Source organism: Myodes glareolus, chromosome 27, assembly GCF_982192425.1.
Source record: "Myodes glareolus chromosome 27, mMyoGla1.1, whole genome shotgun sequence".
Taxonomy (NCBI): Eukaryota; Metazoa; Chordata; class Mammalia; order Rodentia; family Cricetidae; genus Myodes; species Myodes glareolus.
Window position 1 is genome coordinate 7,524,198 of NC_142052.1, and position 19,564 is coordinate 7,543,761.

Sequence of the window (19,564 nt, forward strand, 5' to 3'; positions counted from 1 at the left end):
TTTTTCCAGAACCTCTTAATATAGTTACTGACTCTCAATGTGCTGAAGTTTTACATATTAAAACTGTTGAACTTATTCCAGATGCTTCAGAATTAACTTTTTTATTCAACTATAACAAAGTAATCAGAAACAGAAATCATTCCTTGTACATAACACATGCTAGATTCCATAGCGGTCTATCAGGCTCTGAAGCACAGATAATGATGAAATTAACCAGTTATTTGTAGGAAATGTACTAGACAGCTCAGAACTTCATAAGAAACACCATGTTAACAGCAAAAGTTTGAAGAAAGATTTTTCTATCACTTGGCAACAAGCTAAGGAAATTATAGTATAGTGCCCTACTTGCTCTGTGCATAACAAAACTCTATTACCTATAGGAAGTAACTCAAAAAGTACTTCAAGAATTGATATTTCGGGCTGGAGAGATGGCTCAGTGGTTAAGAGCACTGAATGCTCTTCCAAAGGTCCTGAGTTCAACCCCCAGCAACCATGGGGTGGCTCACAACCACCTATAATGAGATCTGGTGCCCTCTTCTGGCCTACAGGTAGGATACTGCATAAACAAACATCTTAGAAAAAAAAAGAATTGGTATTTGGCAAATGGATATGTTTCATTTTACAAAGTTTTGAAAACTAAAATATGTGTACTGTACCATAGCTACATATTTAGGATTTCAATGGGCAACCACTGATTCTATAAAGACACATTTATTAGAAGTCATGGCCATTATGGCTACATGTACATTATGGTACAAATTAAGACTGGCGATGCTGTAGCATGTCTCTAGTAAAATGAAAGTTTTCGTGTATTGCAACATAAAGCATATTACAAGTATACCACACACTCCTATGGGATAAGCAGTTGTAGAAAGATCAAATTGTACTTTAAAAGATACGCTTAATAAACAGAAAGCAGTAATAAAGATTCCCAGAGATAGATTACATGGTACTTGTTGGGGAAAGATTTTGCTTTTGTTTCCACAGAATCAGAAATGCTATGGATACTACCAAGATTGATAGAGATTAGATTCATACAGGAGAGACCTCATGGTGAGGAGAGGTGACAGTTCATCAAAAGACTTAGTCATATTTAATCCAAAAACTACCTTATAAGACTAACAAATACCTTTCATCTGATCAGATAGGAAAAAAAAATTCCAACAGGCTAAAATTTCAGACATCTTCTCAAATATTTGTTTCTGCTGTTACCTATAGACATGTAAAGCAAATGATCTCTCTCTCTCTCTCTCCATCCATCCATCCATCTACCTATCCATCCATCCATCCATCTATCAAATAAACTTTTTGTTGTGATATTAATGGTCATATAGCATAACTAATTTTAGAGCTAGGCTTCATCTAGCTTCCTGAAAGTGATTTTAAACTTGAGTCTAAAGCAAATAATTAGAAACTAAGCTTGTGTATCCCAGAAGTATTTAATAAATTGGGGTCCTTTAACCTCTCCGAGATCTGGTGCATATGACATTTAAAATGTTAAGTTTCCTGTAGTGAACTGTGACCATTTCTAACAGCAGCTAATGAAGTCTCCAGAAGAATGATGGGGCCCCACAATGATGATTCTACCTGCACTGTGGTAAAGCCACTAGGCCGACAAACAACATTCAAAGATCAGCTTTGGACTGCAAACTGCTCAGGACAATTCAAGGTGACTGACAGTCCAGCCTAAGAGACTGCTCAGTCAGGTGTTCAGATGGGCCCTGCATTATCGATAACAGCAAGACGGACAACAGCTAGTTCTCTCAGGACTTGACCATTATCTTAGTTTGCCCAGATATCAGGAAGTAATTTTAGGAACACAATACCCACATTCCCAATAGGTAGGGTGGGTAGCTTTTGGTCAGTTGTTGAGTTAGGGATGTTTGTCATTACAGGGGAGTTTATTTTAAGTTGCCATTGGTCATAAACAAGGAAAAACTAAACAAAGGAGATCAGATTTAAGGATCTGGTTCTGAAAAGAAAAAAGGGGAACATAGATTTGATAGGATAAAAGGGTATATTATTAAATTTTCTTTTAAATTAAAAAAAGCAAATACTAGTCTCAAACATTTATATTGGTATATTTTTATATGTTGATTTTATACTGTATGCGTGTTTCTGCTCTTGTTTAAGGCATTGTGCCTATGCAGCTCACTTAGCAATCTGATGTAAATTTCTAGTCCTTGAAAGTTATTATTAAAAGCAACACAGGATAATTAAGAAATACAGATTAGTAGTTAGTCATCAAGCAATCAAATTCATAACCATGTTAAAAAGGTTTTCAAGATCAAATAGAGATATATTCTAGATAGAGAGATGGTCTTCAAATACTTCAGAGATCTACAGAATATCCATTTCAGTTATTTTCATAACATAAGGCCTATTCTTGATAGTGAAACACATTTGCTCCTGGCAGCACCAATTTACTTCAAAAAAGGATTGGGCATCAAAGAACCTCCACTGGAGTTTGCTTTCTTTGCTGGCAAAGTAAGTCACTTTTCAAAGAAACTGTCTCAATTGCTGACAAGCATGCTATCCATATTGGACAAGTAGAACACAGTAGGTGACTGCTAAACTTTGTCAAGACAAGACAAGACAGTCCTTCACAATTTCCTGCTTCACAAAAGTCTGTCAGATATTCTAGGCTTATAGGCTGAAGACTGATGCCCCAATGTTGCAGAGAAATCTTGGGGTAACTGTTCAGGCAACCAGTTGTCTCTATTATTTCTATAGTTTTGGAAGCTGTTTGCTCTGCAGTTCCTGTTTACTTGGGTAATAATGTATACATTCCGGGTTTCTGATGAGGTTGAAGACATTAAGTTTTCCATAGTTACTATAGAAAGTAAGTTAGGTACAAAACTTTGGACACACCAAGAGAGAATCGATAATGTATTTTCTGAGTTTGCCAAATACAAATGGACTGGACATTGTGAATGTAATTCTTGCTTGAATATTGTTCTTATTGTATACAGTTTTACTTTTTTTAAAGTTAATACCTTTTCTTTTAATGTAGACAATACCTTATTACATATAGTTTTATTATGTTAGAGTTAAAAATCTTACCTTTTTATTTAGACAAAAAGGGGGAATTGTGCAAGAGAACTTTCTACTCTGTCTCCTGAAACTGTCAATAAATTAAATCCTAATTCAGAGGACAGAGTTCATGCTCAGGTAACCAGAATTTGCCAGAGTGGGTTTTTTTTGTTTTTTTGTTTTTGTTTCTGACTCAGGCAGAAAAGGGACACAGGGAAGAATGAGGAGGGGCTTAGGAGTTTCGTGGACCTTTCTGGATTTTGGAAAAGCAGAGAAAGGTCAACTGGGCTTTTTTCTGTTGCTTTTGGGTTTAACAGATTCATACTCTACTATCTGACTCCTGGATTTTTATTAATAATAGAATAATTTCTATAACTGTCACACTGAATCCCATTTTTCTTTGAAATAGATAAGCTGTCAAGTGAAAGAGCAGAACACAATGAGAACAGCCATGTCTCTATGGCTACCCCTTTTTAGGGGCCTACTTGTGGACAAGATGTAAATCTAGCTAGGAATCACCGGACGGCTAGTGAGAAGGCTCTGGAGGTGAAGACTGCCTGACATCAGGTGACCTGAATTAAATTCCCAGAATGCATATTGTGGAAGGAGAGAATACGCTTCCTCTGACTTTCACAGTATGTTGTAGCATGTACATGTGCACACGGGCACACACATACAAATACACACACACGCACACATGTGAGAAATCACTGGAACAAGTATAACAAGTCTTAACCATTTCAACTTGTGTCATACATTTAAGACTTTTTAAAACGACTAAATGAAATGGTTATAAACTGAGAACTGAGACAAACTAGATGTCACCTAAGGCAATTACAATTCTATAGGATCTGACATACATATTATATAGTAATGAAATACCTATGAAAAGACACATATAACTGCCCAGTTTTAACAACTGTCCATGCCTGTAATCCCAGCATGTGAGAGACTGAGGGAAGAGAGCTCCCCCTACTAGTGTGAAGTTAGCCTAAGCTATGGAATGAGACCCCACCTGAGAAAAGAACACAAAACAAAACTCGTATAGCTAATCATGTCCCGCATTGAAGCCAGTTTAAAGATGTACTATACCTGAATCTGTGTCACAGTTCCCTCAGAAAGTTCGTCATCTGCCACCTCTGTGGTTGCTGTCATGGTCACCTCAAAGCTCTGCTCATTTTCTGAAACTTCAAGAAAATAATGATTCATCTCTGCAATAATAATCGTAGAAACTAATTATCCTAACGAAATCCATGGGGAGAATGTGATAGTTTGCCAGTGGCCTGAGGCACCATAAGATTCTCTTGGTTTTTGTGGGTGGATGTAGTCAACTATGATGAAGGCACTACGGTCCCTTCTAAGCAAGATGCAGCCAGAGTGGTTATGGAGGGAAAGCACCTGCTAATTTCTAAAGGCCACACGGAAACACATCTACTCCTATAGGCCAGCATGTACTTGGTGGTGTGGCAGAGTGCTCACCGATGACAGAGATGTGGAGATCAGTGGACCCTGGTGAGCACAAGGAAAAGAACGCCCATCAGTGTATACAAACTACACACGGTTACCTTCACAAAACTGCAGGGGGTGATCTGCTTGCTTCCTGGGATGGTGGGTAGGACCAGCTGGCTGCTTTTGTGCCTCAGTGTCTCAGGACAGGCAGCTTAGCTACTCTTTAGAGCCAAAGGCTGAGGGGACCAATGGCTAAACTTTGTGACTTTACTGTAGCTCTTACTATTATTCTTTTAAAGAGAAACCTTCCTAAATTGAGTTTATCAACTAAATTGAGTTTATCAACGATTCTTACAAATATGGAGAAGATATACTAAGAGACCAGCTTATTAAGTTCAGTCTCCTATTAGACTCCAAATTATGTTCCATATGAGAGGAGCAAATTGAGTATCACATGCACGATAGTGTCAACATCTCCATGTTTATTAGGTGATGAACAAGGATGTAATATCACAAAAAATGGAACACAGTGCCAAGTACAGAGTGAACCTATGATTATGAACAAAGTATTTTAAGTAATGAACTAACTAGTCATAATTTAGCACCAAAGAACTGTTCAAAAACTCTGCCTTATAAAATATCCACAAAGGATTATATCTGTGTAGATAGACCAAGTAAGCTTTAAAATCCAGTGACAGACACAGTAGGAGTTATTTAAAAACACGAATCGACAAGAAGAAACTTCATTTAGTTCCACATTTTAGGCACGAATATGTTATACTTGAAAACTAATACTAGCCTTAACAGTTTTTTTAATCCATAGTAAACTGAAATAAAATTATTTCTTTTCTGTTCAATTTAAGAAACAATTAGCTCTGTGCATACAACTTGCTAAGATATAATTTTCCATGCTAAAACTTAGTCTTAATTTAAATCTAGGTAAAGATATTGTTTCATTTGATGCTGATGTGTAAAATCAGAAATCTCAAAAACAGCAATTTGTGTTAAAAGTGGTGTTAACCATTATGCGGCTCATCTCGGCTACCGCAGATGAAGGCATCGCTCTGGCTTTACAGGGACAGGCAAATCAGAAACACGATCTAGTGCTGTTGCTGGTATGCTCTGCCAATGGCACTCCGTCTGGGATCTAGCCCACCTTAACTATACTATACTCTAACCATACTAAACCCACATTAGGATTAAGTAAATGAGGTACCTACCAAATTTCCATGCAGATCGGCAAGAGGGCTAAAGCATGGGCTAGAGGAAGCAGACTACCTGCACACGTCTGAACGTGCTTTCTCTGAGCCTCACTTTCTTCATTCCATGTATGAGTGAATGGTAACAGAATCTACTGCACAGCATGATGGGCTGGGGGGATGCAGTTTAAAAACCTTATACTCGTGAACAAAGCAGGAAAAACACATATTCATATCCGTTTAAAAAATGAAGAGACCCTCAGTATAGCTAAGACAGAAGAATCAGTCAAATACTCCTTTAAAAGGCTCATTATAAAGCCTACAGCAGCAGGCTGAGAGTAAAGAAGTGCTGAAAAGATTGGACAATATGTAAAAGCATTTACTTAATGGTTGGCAGAGAATGAACACTCTAAGCATTGTTTAAAAACAGATTTTTTTTGACTAAGTAGCGTTCAAGTCTCCCTAGAGATGCCACCTGACCGGTGCACGTTAGAACCCAGTCCGGAAGGTGCCCGTTACTAGCAGACTTACGCGGGAGCGCGACAACCGAGATGCAGGGCGTGGAGCCGGCAACGCTCTGCTCATCCTCCGGGGACAGACACAGTCTCTTCTGCGGAGGTTCGGCACTGTCTTCTGAGTCTATTTCATCAGCGTCTAGAACAAGGGGAAAAGAAGTCAGACAAAATGCTCAGAAACCTCAAGTAGACACAATCTGTACTTTGGATAGAAATCTCTGCAGCAATTTTCTTATCTACTAAAATCATCCTTCCACCCACCTGCTCACTAAAATTCACTCAGCTACACAAGGACTCAAAGATTGTCGCGTTCTCCTTGCTTATAGTAGTAGTACCCAGTCCCTGTTCTTGTGATGGACAAAGTGCCACCTTCTAACTTGGTTTCCCAAAATTTAACACACAAAGAGAAGGACTGGTTATTGGGCTCATTCAAATATTTACTAAATGTCTAACACCTAAGTGCCTGGAGCAGGAAAATGAAGGATACCCTATGCAAGAAGGATACTTCATAAAGGAAGGCTATGCCGTGAAGGAAGGATGCCCCATAAAGGAAGGAAATTCACTCTATGAAGGAAGGATACTAACCCTATGAAGGAAGGATACTCACTCTATGAAGGAAGGAAACTCACTCTATGAAGGAAGGATACTAACCCTATGAAGGAAGGAAACTCACTCTATGAAGGAAGGATACTCACTCTATGAAGGAAGGATACTAACCCTATGAGGGAAGGAAACTCACTCTATGAAGGAAGGATACTAACCCTATGAGGGAAGGAAACTCACTCTATGAAGGAAGGATACTAACCCTATGAAGGAAGGAAACTCACTCTATGAAGGAAGGATACTAACCCTATGAGGGAAGGAAACTCACTCTATGAAGGAAGGATACCCCATGAAGTAAGTTATGGTGTGGTGGCACCTAGTGAACAATTTAAAATGGTGTACGCAGAGCTGTGATAGGGGAATGGAGCGCTCATGAGAGCACAGAGGAGACACATTTCGAATGAAAGTGAAGCCAGGGTGCTTGAGGAGGCATCATGAACTTGAAAAAACAAAAAGCAAGCAAGGAAGCATTTTTGCTTCTCCTGGCAGTAGCACAATGTGCACTGGAACTGAAGAAATCCAAAGATGTTAAGAAAATCAAACAGTGAACTATTAGGACACAATAACACGACCCGTGACAACTGTGGCAGGAGAGAAGGCGAGGAGGAAGAAAATGAAGTAGCAAAGGTGCCCAAACTATGTTCTAAAAAAAAAAAAATCATTGTAAGCCTTCAAAACAACACTAAAAAATGGAAAAACTGGATAAAAGGCCAGAGTTAGGCAGATGAGAAAGAGAATCTGATCTAACAAAGGGGGATCCACAACAGGGATAAATGAAGTTTACAGGAGTATACCAACAGCATATTAGTGTATTCTGAACCATGACCAGAGACTGTAAGAAGTAAAGTGCAATTTGGGAAGTGTGTGGAAAGAACTGTTTGGGACATGTAACATTTAGTTATAAAGACAGAAATATGAACTATCATAATAGGTAGATGATAGCTAAAATGACTGAGCGAAATAATACAGAGGCTACAGAGTAATAAGACAGAAAGTAGATTAGTAAAGAATGAACAGACACACACACGTACAAAAACAATCATGTTTCACAGACTTTTGAATCTGAATTCACAAGAAGGATTATGTAAATCTTAATCAATCACATAAAATCCTGTTTCTTATATCAGCATCAGTCACTCACAGAACTACTAAATGTTCTAATGTGTCAAATACACCTCTGGTAACAAATGATATAAAAATGTATTAGAGCTATTTCACCATCTTCAGAGACTTACATCCCATGTAAAAATGGCTAATAGAATAAAATTCAGTTAACTTAAAAATATTAAGGTATTTATAAAACACAACATATAAATTAAGATTAATCTATAATCCAGAGATACCAGAACTTTTTCAACTACACTAGCCTGAACTATGTGTGTAGGTGACAGACAAAATGGAATTGAGACATCCCCAGGTTCAATTATAGTCAGCAAAGTCTCCTACCATTCTGAGGGCAATGAAGAATGAGGTTCCCGTCTGTGTCCTGAGTAAACGTCACAGAGTTCACAGTCTCTACTGTTACTGTGTCAGGATCCTCTTCAACTGTGCTCATACTCAAATCTGCGTGAGAAGAGGCTACTTAAGGACTTAAAATAAAATAATCTTTCCAGACAGTACATGAAATCAATCTAGGATCTGCTTAGTCTTCATAAGAAACTGCAAAGGAGTTTTCAGAAACCACCTTTCAATAACCACTGTTTAGAATCAGGTTCAATAACCTACAAGAATCTGACCAACCCAGATTAACTCCCAACAACTTTCTTACAATATTAACTTTCTGTGATGATTAACCTTGAAATTTAGAACCAGCATAGAGAAGCCTGTAGGCATGACTACAAGGAACTTTCTACATTAGGATGAGTTGGGAAAACTCTACTTTAAATGTGAGCGACGTAACCCCGTGGGCGGGGGTCTCGGACTAAGAGAGAGAAAGGGTGCTCAGCAGGACTACTTGTGTTTCTCTGCTTCCCACTGAAGACACAACGGCTGCCACGTCTTCTTTGCTGTGATGTACTGCATTCTGACTTCAGACAAAAAGCCCTTTAAATCAATTTAGTAAGGAATTTTGTTGCAGCAATATCCTTTCTTTGCTTTTACGGTTATTTTTTACTACACCCCCCCCCCAAGTTTAAGCTGTTAATCAGCAGAACTCTTAGCAACTTTTACTATTTGTACTGGTAGCTTTTGTACTATGCTCTCACAAGCTGCCATCTGACTCTTATGTCTGTTAAGGAGGACAATGGTGACTGAACCCAAATCTTCCTATTTATATTCGGGCAATGATCTGTCACTAAACTAGATTCCAAACCTCTATCTTTAGCAAATTAAGCAAAACTTCCATCTTGATCTAATAATCATTATTCATAAGACCCTATTATGAGTATTTAAGCCATTACCTGAAAAATAAGAACACCAATCAAACATTTCTGTAGTTAGTAGTAATGGGGTTGGGACCTACATTTTGTTTGTTGAGATAGGGTTTCTCAGTGTATAGCCCGGGCTTTCCTGGAATTTGCTCTGTAGACCAGGCTGGCCTCATACTCACAGAAGATCTGCCTGCCTCTGCCTCCCAAGTGTTGGAATCAAAGGCATCACCACCACTGGGCTTCTATTTATTTATTTATTTATTTATTTATTCATTCATTCATCTATTTATTTATTGGTGTATGTTTAAAGTGTCCTTACTTACTGCTTTATATTTAACACAGACTGAAGAATTGGAGTCTTAGAACACAGTCACTATCTTGAGGCTGGATAAATATACTGTACTACCAATGACATGGTTGACATCTTTAGCATCTTATAAATCAGTTCATGTCTCAAAAATGTTTTTCTCACATACCTTTACCAATTAATATAGACAAAAGTCTTGTGTGTGTTTAATTAATCATGCAGTATTTGATATAGGTATTAGTTCATTTACATACCGGTTACTATTTAAACAAGTATCTGGCAATAAAGACAACTCTATTCATATTTACATGGTAAAGAGCCAATGAGTAGTATAGGTTTACTATACAAAAGAACACAACTTTCAAGATAAAGAAGAATGGGAATCATGGTGCAGCACGGCTAACGGGGGGGGGGGGGGGGGGGGGGGGGGGTTCCGCAGGAAAGCAGGCTTACCTAGACCACGGATGGATTAGCTACAGCCCTTCCCATAGAATCACGTCTCCGAGCTCTGGCCAGCAGCATCACTCCTGCGTCATCCAGACTGCTTCTCCTCCATGCCTGTGCATCTGCAGCACTCTGAAACAGTAACAGCATCACAAAAGGCTTAATACGAACAAGAACAAGCAGTATCTGAGCACTGGAAATTCTGCTGCTGCACGCTGGCCTCACACCTCTGATGCCTCACCCCGAGGAGTGAAACAGAAGCACAGCTTTCTTCTGAGTGCATCTTATGGACGTCAGCTTCAAAACCAGTCCAGTGCGGTAACGTAAGAGCTCATAGCAAGTTTCTCAACCCAAGCTGTCACTCACCAGGCAGCTGTCCTCTGAAAACACAGACTGAGGTATACAAGTGGTTATGGTAGACCTTGGAACCATTGTGCAAACTTATCTCCCATGAAAAACTAACGTTTCCAGCACACATGCTCTTTCACAATGATCTCTAAAATACCCAATTTTATCTTAAAAATAGGTATGCAAGTTGTTTTTAAAGACACCTAGAAATTGGAGAAGACGGCTAAGATCCTAATTCGAGAGCACCCTTATTATGGAAGTCAAGAGGCAGACAAGGTGCTGGCTTAGGTGAAGAGCATCTGATGCTCTTCGAGAGGATCCGGGTTCAGTTCCCAGCAACCACATGGCACCTCATAACCATCTCTGTAATTTTTTTTTTTTTTTTTAAAAAAGCAAACAGGAAGAAAAGCAGAGGAGACTGAGGACTAGTTAGTGATACAGAAGGAAAACTAAGACATGTTCAATGGACATTAAAGTGATTAACTGTCAGTAAGATGGCAGAGTATTTATTTGGTCTGGCAATATGGAGAACACGCATGACCTTAAGAAGTAATTTCAGTGGACTGGAAGCAGATGGCAAATAGAGAAACCAAAATACAGAAGACTCACTTTGAGGATACAGAGAATAGGAGAAGGAAGTGAGCTCATGACAGTGTTAGAAGATTATTTATGACTTTACACAGACAAATGTTGATGAATAAATCAAACCAACTAGTAATTTAGTGCTTTTATTAAAACTCATTAGATAAAAAAATCATGCTTGACATTGGAACCCTTTTATACCCCAACACTACTTGGAACCTGCTTTGACCCTCACCAAATCATCGGTGGTATCACTTTTATACTAATTAAAAACGAGAAAGCACAATGAAGGAAAGACAGACATTTTAACTGGCACACTGACATTCTGCTATATTCCCATCATTTGATGGATTATCTTGAAACAACAAAGACCTTAATGAACCCAAGAAAACAGAACCTGTAAATGGTATAAAGCACTTATAATCATCCTTACATACGCTCGCATCTAAAAGACAAACCTTTCACTTATAGTTCCAAACAGAGATGACTGCGGAGGCATGTAGCAGGGTCTCATGCTGGAGCCCAGGCTGCCCTGTCTCTGCCTTTCTAGTCCTGCATGTTTCTGTTACCGGGCTGACCCAAGGTAACCCTACTTATTGACTACAATAACCTGGGGAACAAGAAGGGATAAGTACAACAAAGTAACATTTGATTTTTAAAGTCAAAATTAAGAAAGAATTAAGTTGCTCATGCTCCTCTCCATGTCAGTATTGACCTAAAATTCTGACGTTCACATGTCCACCGGGTATGAATTTTGGGGCAGTTAAGCGTCAAGAATCTTAAAAGAAAAAGGAAAAAAATATCAAAAATGTCATTTCTTCCTGTTTTAGAAGTCAACTCTATCTAAGCACACACTACTGATGGTGATCATGAGAAGCTGGAGGCAACACAGTCTGACCCTACATGACAGAGACTGTTTAGCTTCAAAACTGGAAAATGGAATGCAGGTATATGGCATCGGAAAACTCACTAAGAGGATACTCTTAAAATGGGAAATACAGAACACCACAGAGAGTTGTAACTTAATGTAGCAAGAACATATCTAATTTCTGAGATTTCCTGAATCAATATAGTATCAACAATCATCCTATTCTCTTTAACATTTTAACAATTACCTTCCAAATTTTTAACACACACACACACGCACACACACACACAATCAGTGTCTTAGTTTGGTTTCTACTGTTGTGAAAAGACACCATGACCATGGCAACTCTTATAAAGGAAACATATAATCGGGGTGGCTAGCTTACAGTTTCAGGGGTTCAATCCATTACCATCATGAAGGGGAACATGGTGGCATGCAGGCAGATGTGGTACTGGAGAAATAAGAGAGTCTTACATCGGGCAAGCAACAGGAAGTTGACTGACAATAACACTGACATAAGTTTGAGCGAGAGAGACCTCAAAGCCTGTCCCCCACAATGACACACTTCCTCCAACAAGGCCCTCCTAACAGTGCCACTCCCTTTGGGAGTCATTTTTTTTTTCTAACCACTACATTCCACTCCCTGGCCCAAATGCTTATTGATATATCACAATGCAAAAATGCATTTAGTCCAACTCCAAAAATCCCCATAGGCTATCACCATCTCAAACTTGTTTTAAAGTCCAAAGTCTCTTTTGAGACACATGGCAATCTCTTAACTGTAATCCCCCTATAAAAATCAAAGCCAAAAAGTAGATCCTATACTTCCAACATAATGGCACAGGATATGTATTACCATTCTGAAACACAGGGAAGGGAGCACAGTGAAGAAATATTGGTCAAAAGCAAGACCAAAACCCAGTCAAGTAAACTCCCAACTCAGTAGCCCCATGCCTGGTGTAAAATATTCTTTAGATCTCCAACTCTTCCAACTCTGTTCAGCTTTATTGACTCTAACACACTTCCTTCTCTGGGCCGGTTCCATTCCCTGCTAGCAGCTCTCCTCGACAGGTATCCCATGACTCGGGCATCTTTGATATCTTGAGGTCCAAGGCAATCCAGGCTGCATCTCTATACTAGGCCTCCATTCAGAGACACCCTGACACATGCCTGGCCTCAGCGGCTTTATTTTTTAACTCCTTCCTTCTATCCTTAACTCTAAAATCGGAACCAAGTGGCTGAAGCTGTCAAGTTCTGCTGCTTGCTAGTGTTGGAACATGGCACGCTCGTTCAATTACATTTTCACCAGCTGTCTTTCACTGCCTAAGTTTGGCTGCCTTGAAACTTGCTCTGTAGACAAAGGAGACTTCAAACTCTCTGCCTTCCTAGTACTGGGATTAAATGTGTGTGCCCTAGCACACTCAGCTCCCAAGCTTTTCTTCAGTCCCTTTTCACAAATTGGAAACTAACCTGGGCTGAGATCTTGCCTTGAGATCACCTCTCCCTTTATAACATCTCTTAATCCATTTACCTCCTTGAACAGAGGATTTAGCTCCATTCCACATCCTGGTGTCCTTTTCATTATATATCTTCATTATGGTTACCACCAGTATCCTCACAACAGTCTATACTAGGCTGTCTTGAGATTTCTTAGAGTGGTATATTATTTGTGTTTTAATAAACAGAAGATCAGAGGGCAAAGCAGCCATACTAGTGAGCCATACAGGCCAGGGAATGGTGTCACACACCTTTAATCCTTGGACTTGGAAGACAAAGGCAAAAGGATCTCTTGAGAGTTCATGGACACCCTGGGTTATACAAGATTTAATCTGTCTAAAAGAGGAACAGAGCTCGCAGAGAGGTGCTCCCAGCACTAGGGTTCACACATCTTTAATCCCAGCACTAGGGAGGTGAAGACAGGAGCTATATAGCTGGGCAGAGAGAATATAAAGGGGAAGAGACAGGAACTCAGCAGAGTCTGACGCTGGGGGAGAACATTGCACGATCGCCCCTTTGTTTGTCTGAGCCTTGGTGGGGGTAAGATATCTCAATGGATGGCTGTAGCTTTTCTGATCTTCAGCTTGGACCCCAATATCTGTCTCTGGGTTTTTATTATTCGTACTACAATTTCTTCTTCCAAGGGAATCAATTCTAAACTCTTCACTTTAGCCTCCCTCAGGCAGACTCTTTGGATAAGGGCAAAAAGTAGCCACCTCCTTCATCAAACTATCACAAGAGTAACATTTTCAGGAGTTCTGACTATTCCAGATGCGAACACTCTGCACCTGATGGAGAATGCTTTGGAAATGAATGGTTCTGAAGCAAATCAGATGACACCACCTCATCTGGGACATAGGGTTAAGAGTTACACATTGTGAAACACCATTAATTGTAAGGGTAAATCTACACTGTAAGCATCCTTTTTAATGGTTATTTTTCCTTCAACTAACTCAAGATGTAGTCAGTTGGAACAATTTGACTCTCCAATTAGACAAACGTTAGACCCGTCCTCTAGTGCCCCCTCTACTCTGAGCAAAGGACTGCCAACAACATATTCAGCTGAATGAGTTATGGCACCGCTTTCAACATTCTATAGATAGGTGCTTTGAGAAACCAACCTGCTTGCTGAAGTACAACATCCAAACTTTTGGCCATCACAAGCTTTGATGAACTCCCCGTGACCCCACAGCTGTTCCTATCCAGGCCAGAAGGGGAGCACCTCCCCTGGTGGTCCAGCTAAAGAGCTGTTCCGGCTATCAGCAGAGTTCCTATTTGTATACAGGGCTCTGCCCTGCCTAGCACACATTTCTGTGTTTGCATGGACTGCTGGGAGATGTGCTCCTTTGCTACCACCTGCATGCATACACCTGTATGCATCATCAGGCCCAATAAAATGCTTCTCCAGTGTCCTTCTCTTACTTTTTATGTTAATTAGGACAAGCTCAGTTGGTTACACACAAAAAAGGGAAAAGTCCAAGCACAAGTGGAGGCAATGACAGTCTGTAGTAAGTAGACCTGAAGGGTTCCAGAGTTAATGGCAGAAATAACAGGGAGCAGAGATGAGAGCCACCAAGGGCCATGAAGACACGAGGAGAGTCCCAGGAAGCTGCCAAGGGTCTCAAACCTTTCGGGCATTGAGAACTGCCAACACTAGTCACTGTCATCAGGATGAAGATCTCATTCATATCTTTGTTCCAGAATCAAGGGTCTCAGCACCCAAAATCTGTAAGCAAGCTCTACTACTAAGAACAATACCTATCTCTGCCGTTTAAGACTGCCCAAACCTACAGATTACAAATGCTGCCCTGTTCTGGGGCCACCGACAGAAAATGCCAGGAGCAATTAACTTCCAACCCGATGGTCTAGTAGAGCTTCAGTCTTGTGTTAAAATGAAAGCCTGGAGCAATAGGCCTATATTGTTCAGGGTTCTTAACTGTTATACATGTGGTCTGTCAGCCCAGACCCTAGGTCTTGGTTACTCCAGGACCAGCATTGCTGGCAATGGAAGAGTCTCCTTGCCTACCCAGGACTCATATCCAGGCAGAGCAAAAGATTCTTTGCTAGCAGTAACAGCTCTGAACCCCTGGGAACACTTTTGTAACTTCATGGGAAAGTTTGTAAAGTAGATGAAGATAAAGAATATTAAATTAAGGTACATGATTAATAGCTTCACTAAAAAAAAAATGGTAAACAGCCAGATGGTGGTGGTTTATGTCTTTAACCTAGCACTCTGGAGGCAGAGGCAGATGGATATCTGTGAGGTTGGAATCAGCCTAATCTACAGAGCGAGTTCCAGGACAGTCAGGATGGTTATACAGAGAAACTGTTTTGAAAACCAAAAACAACAAAAAGATGGTAAACAAATACTACCGTCATAAACATAATCATAAAGTATCAATAAATTTGTTAATGGAGTTTAATGTAATGCTTCTATTATCAATGATGCTGTAATTGAATAAAGTGAATTATATGGTAATATAGGTCATTTGGAGGGTCAAAATTTCATACCTGGCAATAAAACTGTATTGCCTATCTGATCTAAGAGCTTATGTGTTTGGTTACACTATAAGATATTATCATTTCAAAACAGCATTTTTTGTAATACACCATTTGATTTTTAAATACAAATTATCACCATGTTCTTTACACTAGTTTATTGAAAAACCACATTTTCTTACCAAATACTAAAACACATCAGGCAGCAAATAGACCTAATAACCATTTCCTCTGCACAGAACACCTCACAGTGAGGAAACAGTAAGCTCTAAACACTAAGGCTGGAAGGAGTGACCTGACTGAATACATAGCCAAAACGATCCTCTAATAAATATGATGTAAGAAGTTTACACAGGCTCTTCTTCTTCACAGCTTCTTTCTGGAATTTAATCATGAACTGAGCTACCTTCCCACAAACTTGAAAAACGCAGACACAATAGGTTCCTTTTATTGAAACTGAACCAATTTAACTTTATGGTATCAAAGCAAACAACCTTGTGATTTTATTAATTTTTATTACAAGAATTCTCTTCACAAAACAAAAACCATCATTAAGATAAATGGAGACAGGATACAACAGTCAACAACTTCACATGCCTCTGTGCTTCAGTAAACATTTGCCTTAGTTTACAGACTACCTTTGCTAAACTGTATAGCATTTAAGTTTATGAATTCCTAATGTTTTCAAGCAGAGAATAATCTAACATTTATGGCAGAAAGAGAATGTAATCAATCAGTAAAATGAGAATCCAGATTGAGGAAGGCAGTATTAAGCAGACAGCCTGTACAAACGCTCTATGTGAAATTCAGTTATGTAGAGTAGATGCTGATCTGTTGGCTAAGGTGGGTCACCACTGAACCCTCTCTAAGATCAATGCTTATCTAAAGCTTTGATGTGTTTGCAACAGACATAGAAAAGCTTCAAGTAAGCCACCCAGTTCTTCAATACTTTCAAAAGCACCTGGTTCTCTCCTTAGTTTAATATCTACAGTCAAGTTATACATACTTAGGAATGTTTGTCTTTTATTAGGTATGTATCCTTAGAGATGTTAATTTAAGTCATTGCACCAATGACTTAAGACAAAATCTGTGGAGCTTTCTGAAAATATTCAGTCTTTGAAGAGACTGAACTTCTGCAAGATCTTGATGCCAAGCTAGTCTGCCCTGAGATCATTTAAGACTATGTACTTAGTCTGTTGTCCTACTGTGTGCTCGGTCTGCTTAATTCTGCCTTTATTAGAACAAAGTAAACAACCTTATGAAGCCTTGGATTAATCATGCGATTAGCTTTTACAACCTAAACTAAATGTTTAACTTTAATCTTGAATTATGTACTTGTCCATGCCCCTGACCCAGAATAATCTGTGTATGCTGTGATAATAATCTGCTGAAAACAATCAACAGGTCAAAACCAACCCTAAACAAAACACAGTCATCATAAATGTTAGATGCTAAATGTAGATATAGTTTGATAACAAAGTTTGGTTTTGTTATTCTGGGTCAGTAAAGCAACTTCTTCCCTTATGAAACTGTTTCTATAAAAAGACATCCTTCATTCTTTCCCTTATACCACATTTTCTGTGCTCTTTAATAAACACAAAGCAAAGTCCTTTGTTAGGGACAGACACAGAACGGCACTGGCAAGCACAACTTTAAAAAAGGAAACACAGGAGGACACTAGGAACTATTTCCCCTGACACATTCTATGTTCAGGCTCAAACCCTAAGTCCAAAACTTTGATTTCCTCCCTCAAAAATATTAAAACCTGAATAGCCAGAGAAAAAGGTTAATGTTGTATGTAGTCTCTAAACTGCTAAAGATACAGATTTAAATTCTTAAGAAGCATACAAGACTCAGAACTTTCTGAATAAGTGCTAAAGACAAAGGGGAAAAAGTAACATTTTTTTTCTAAAGGCAGCAGGTGGCTCTACTATTTATCTCAACAGCAGTCAACAAAACACATTCAGAACAGGTAGCAGAATTTCTAGATAATTCCCCCAATAGTTTGTGACAAGCCTATCAAGTAAAATAATGAAGAACATTTGCTTGTTTGGTGGTACACAAAAACATCTGGGGAAAGAGGTAAAGTAATGGGATAAAGTCATCATAAAGACCCTCCTAACCGTAACAAATACTTTTTTCCATATAGGACTAAACTGATATATGACTGGGGGGGGAGTGGCACTGTTAGCCTCTCACCAAGTTGGTACACTTAGTATAAAATTTTTTTAAACGCAATTAAAAATTTTTCTAACCTTAGCCAAATATACATAATTTTATCACTAGTTTATCACAGTAAAATCAGACTTTGTTTTTTTTATTATAGTTGCAGTTTTAAATGTTACAACAGTAGTCATTTGAAACTAGCTTAAAGAAATCTTAAACACAAAAAAAGAAAATGGAATTTGTATTTCTAAAACTTTCAACATAATAAAAGGTTCTTTCTTGATTTGCAGCCTAAAGGTCACAATTACAAAATAAAAACAGGTCTAATAAAAGTCTCAAAATGCATTGTATCTAGCTTAAGACATGAACTATTTCAATCTGTACTGAAATGCTTTTTTTCTTTCTATAAAGTCCCAATTGGAAGTCTTGCTGACAGAAAGGGGTACAAGATCTGAGATAAGCAATCGCGAAAATTCAGCCTGGGAAAGGGAGAAATGTATTTTTCACCCTTTCCCTGGCTACACTGAGTCTTTTACTACGAAAACATATGCTGTATCATTCAACAGCACAGGATGGCACTGGACCACTTCTCTCAGAGTTAAACTGTAAGGTTCCCGAAAAGATGCTCAAGACAAAAAAAAATAAAAAAAGTTCTTCCAAGAGACTTTACCCCTAAGGCTTGCTCGGCAAGATCTTGTCAATGACTTCTTGGCTGGGCTAGGGTTCCCCTCGCACCCCAGGCCACGTCCCGCGGTCTTTACAGAGAAGGTCCGGCCAGTACCCACGACTCCCTCGCGGGTTACAGTCGAGCCCTACAACTGGCGAGAGCCACACGGGCTAACCGAGCCCCATGGACACGGGTGGGCTCGGGCGACCCCCGCCCCCACTGCCAACCCCACCCACGCCCAGGCCGCCCAGGGGGCCTCCCCGACCGCGGACCCTGCAGAGTCAGGCTGGAAGCTCCGCCGCCCCGCACGCAGACTCCCGCGGGCGCCCGGCGCCGTCCGCCGCGGCTCGGGCCCACCCCCAGGGGTCCCGGCGCCATTTGGTTCCTCCAGCCCGCCGCCATTTTCCGCCGCCGCTGGCTCGCCGCGGAGCCTGGGCGCCCGCCCTGCGGTCCCGGCCGCCAGCGCCCGCACGGGCCGACGAAGGAGGTGGCGGGCGCGGCGTGCGGGGCCGCCGGGGCCACTGGGCGAAGGCCGAGCTCCGACCCCGCCCGCGGTGCCCGGCCGGCGGCAGCCCAGGCCTGCGAAGGGGCCGGCCCGGTCGCACTGGGCGGAGCGGCTGCGCCAGAGGCCCGGACCTGTAGGTTCCATCGCACTTACTTCCTGTTTTGGGTCCGGGCACTTTGGAAGAACCAGGATGGAGGCTCCAAAAAATACCAGGATGGAGGAAGCAGCCACGGGAGAGAGTGGCTGCAGCTGGGGTGAGCGAGCGCAAGCAGCCACCGGAAACGGAGCCGCGGCCGCGCCCCGCCCCCGGCCTCCCAGCAACCCCCCCCTTCTGCCCGCCTCTCCCGTGGGGCGACCCTGCGCGCCACCAACGACGTCACTTCCGGCCGCGGCGGCGCGCTGCTAGTGTCCCCTGGCGGTGCGAGCGGCTGCGGGCTTGGACGCCATTCTCTTTAGCGAGCGGTTGTGCGGCTCTCGCCGCTTAGCTGTCGCCGATGCCGTAAAGCCAGGCGC

At 40.7% G+C, this 19,564-nt stretch overlaps 1 protein-coding gene across 4 annotated transcripts in view; it reads right to left on the reverse strand.

Moving 5' to 3' along the window:
- Dmtf1 (cyclin D binding myb like transcription factor 1) overlaps positions 1-19,364 on the reverse strand; it is a 41,098-nt gene extending 21,734 nt beyond the window's left edge. The window contains exons 1-5 of one of the 4 annotated variants that reach the window (XM_085684066.2): positions 19,205-19,364; positions 9,929-10,051; positions 8,246-8,362; positions 6,213-6,335; positions 4,126-4,220 (exon numbers count right to left, since the gene is read on the reverse strand). In XM_085684066.2, the coding sequence (XP_085540192.2) occupies positions 4,126-4,220; positions 6,213-6,335; positions 8,246-8,354 (327 nt within the window). In that variant the 5' untranslated portion in view covers positions 8,355-8,362; positions 9,929-10,051; positions 19,205-19,364. Of the gene's footprint in view, positions 1-4,125; positions 4,221-6,212; positions 6,336-8,245; positions 8,363-9,928; positions 10,052-10,146; positions 15,249-19,204 lie in introns of those variants that run through there. The other 3 variants (XM_085684067.2, XM_048433574.3, XM_048433573.3) reach the window with 3 other exon arrangements.
- Between the last annotated feature and the right edge of the window lie 200 nt (positions 19,365-19,564).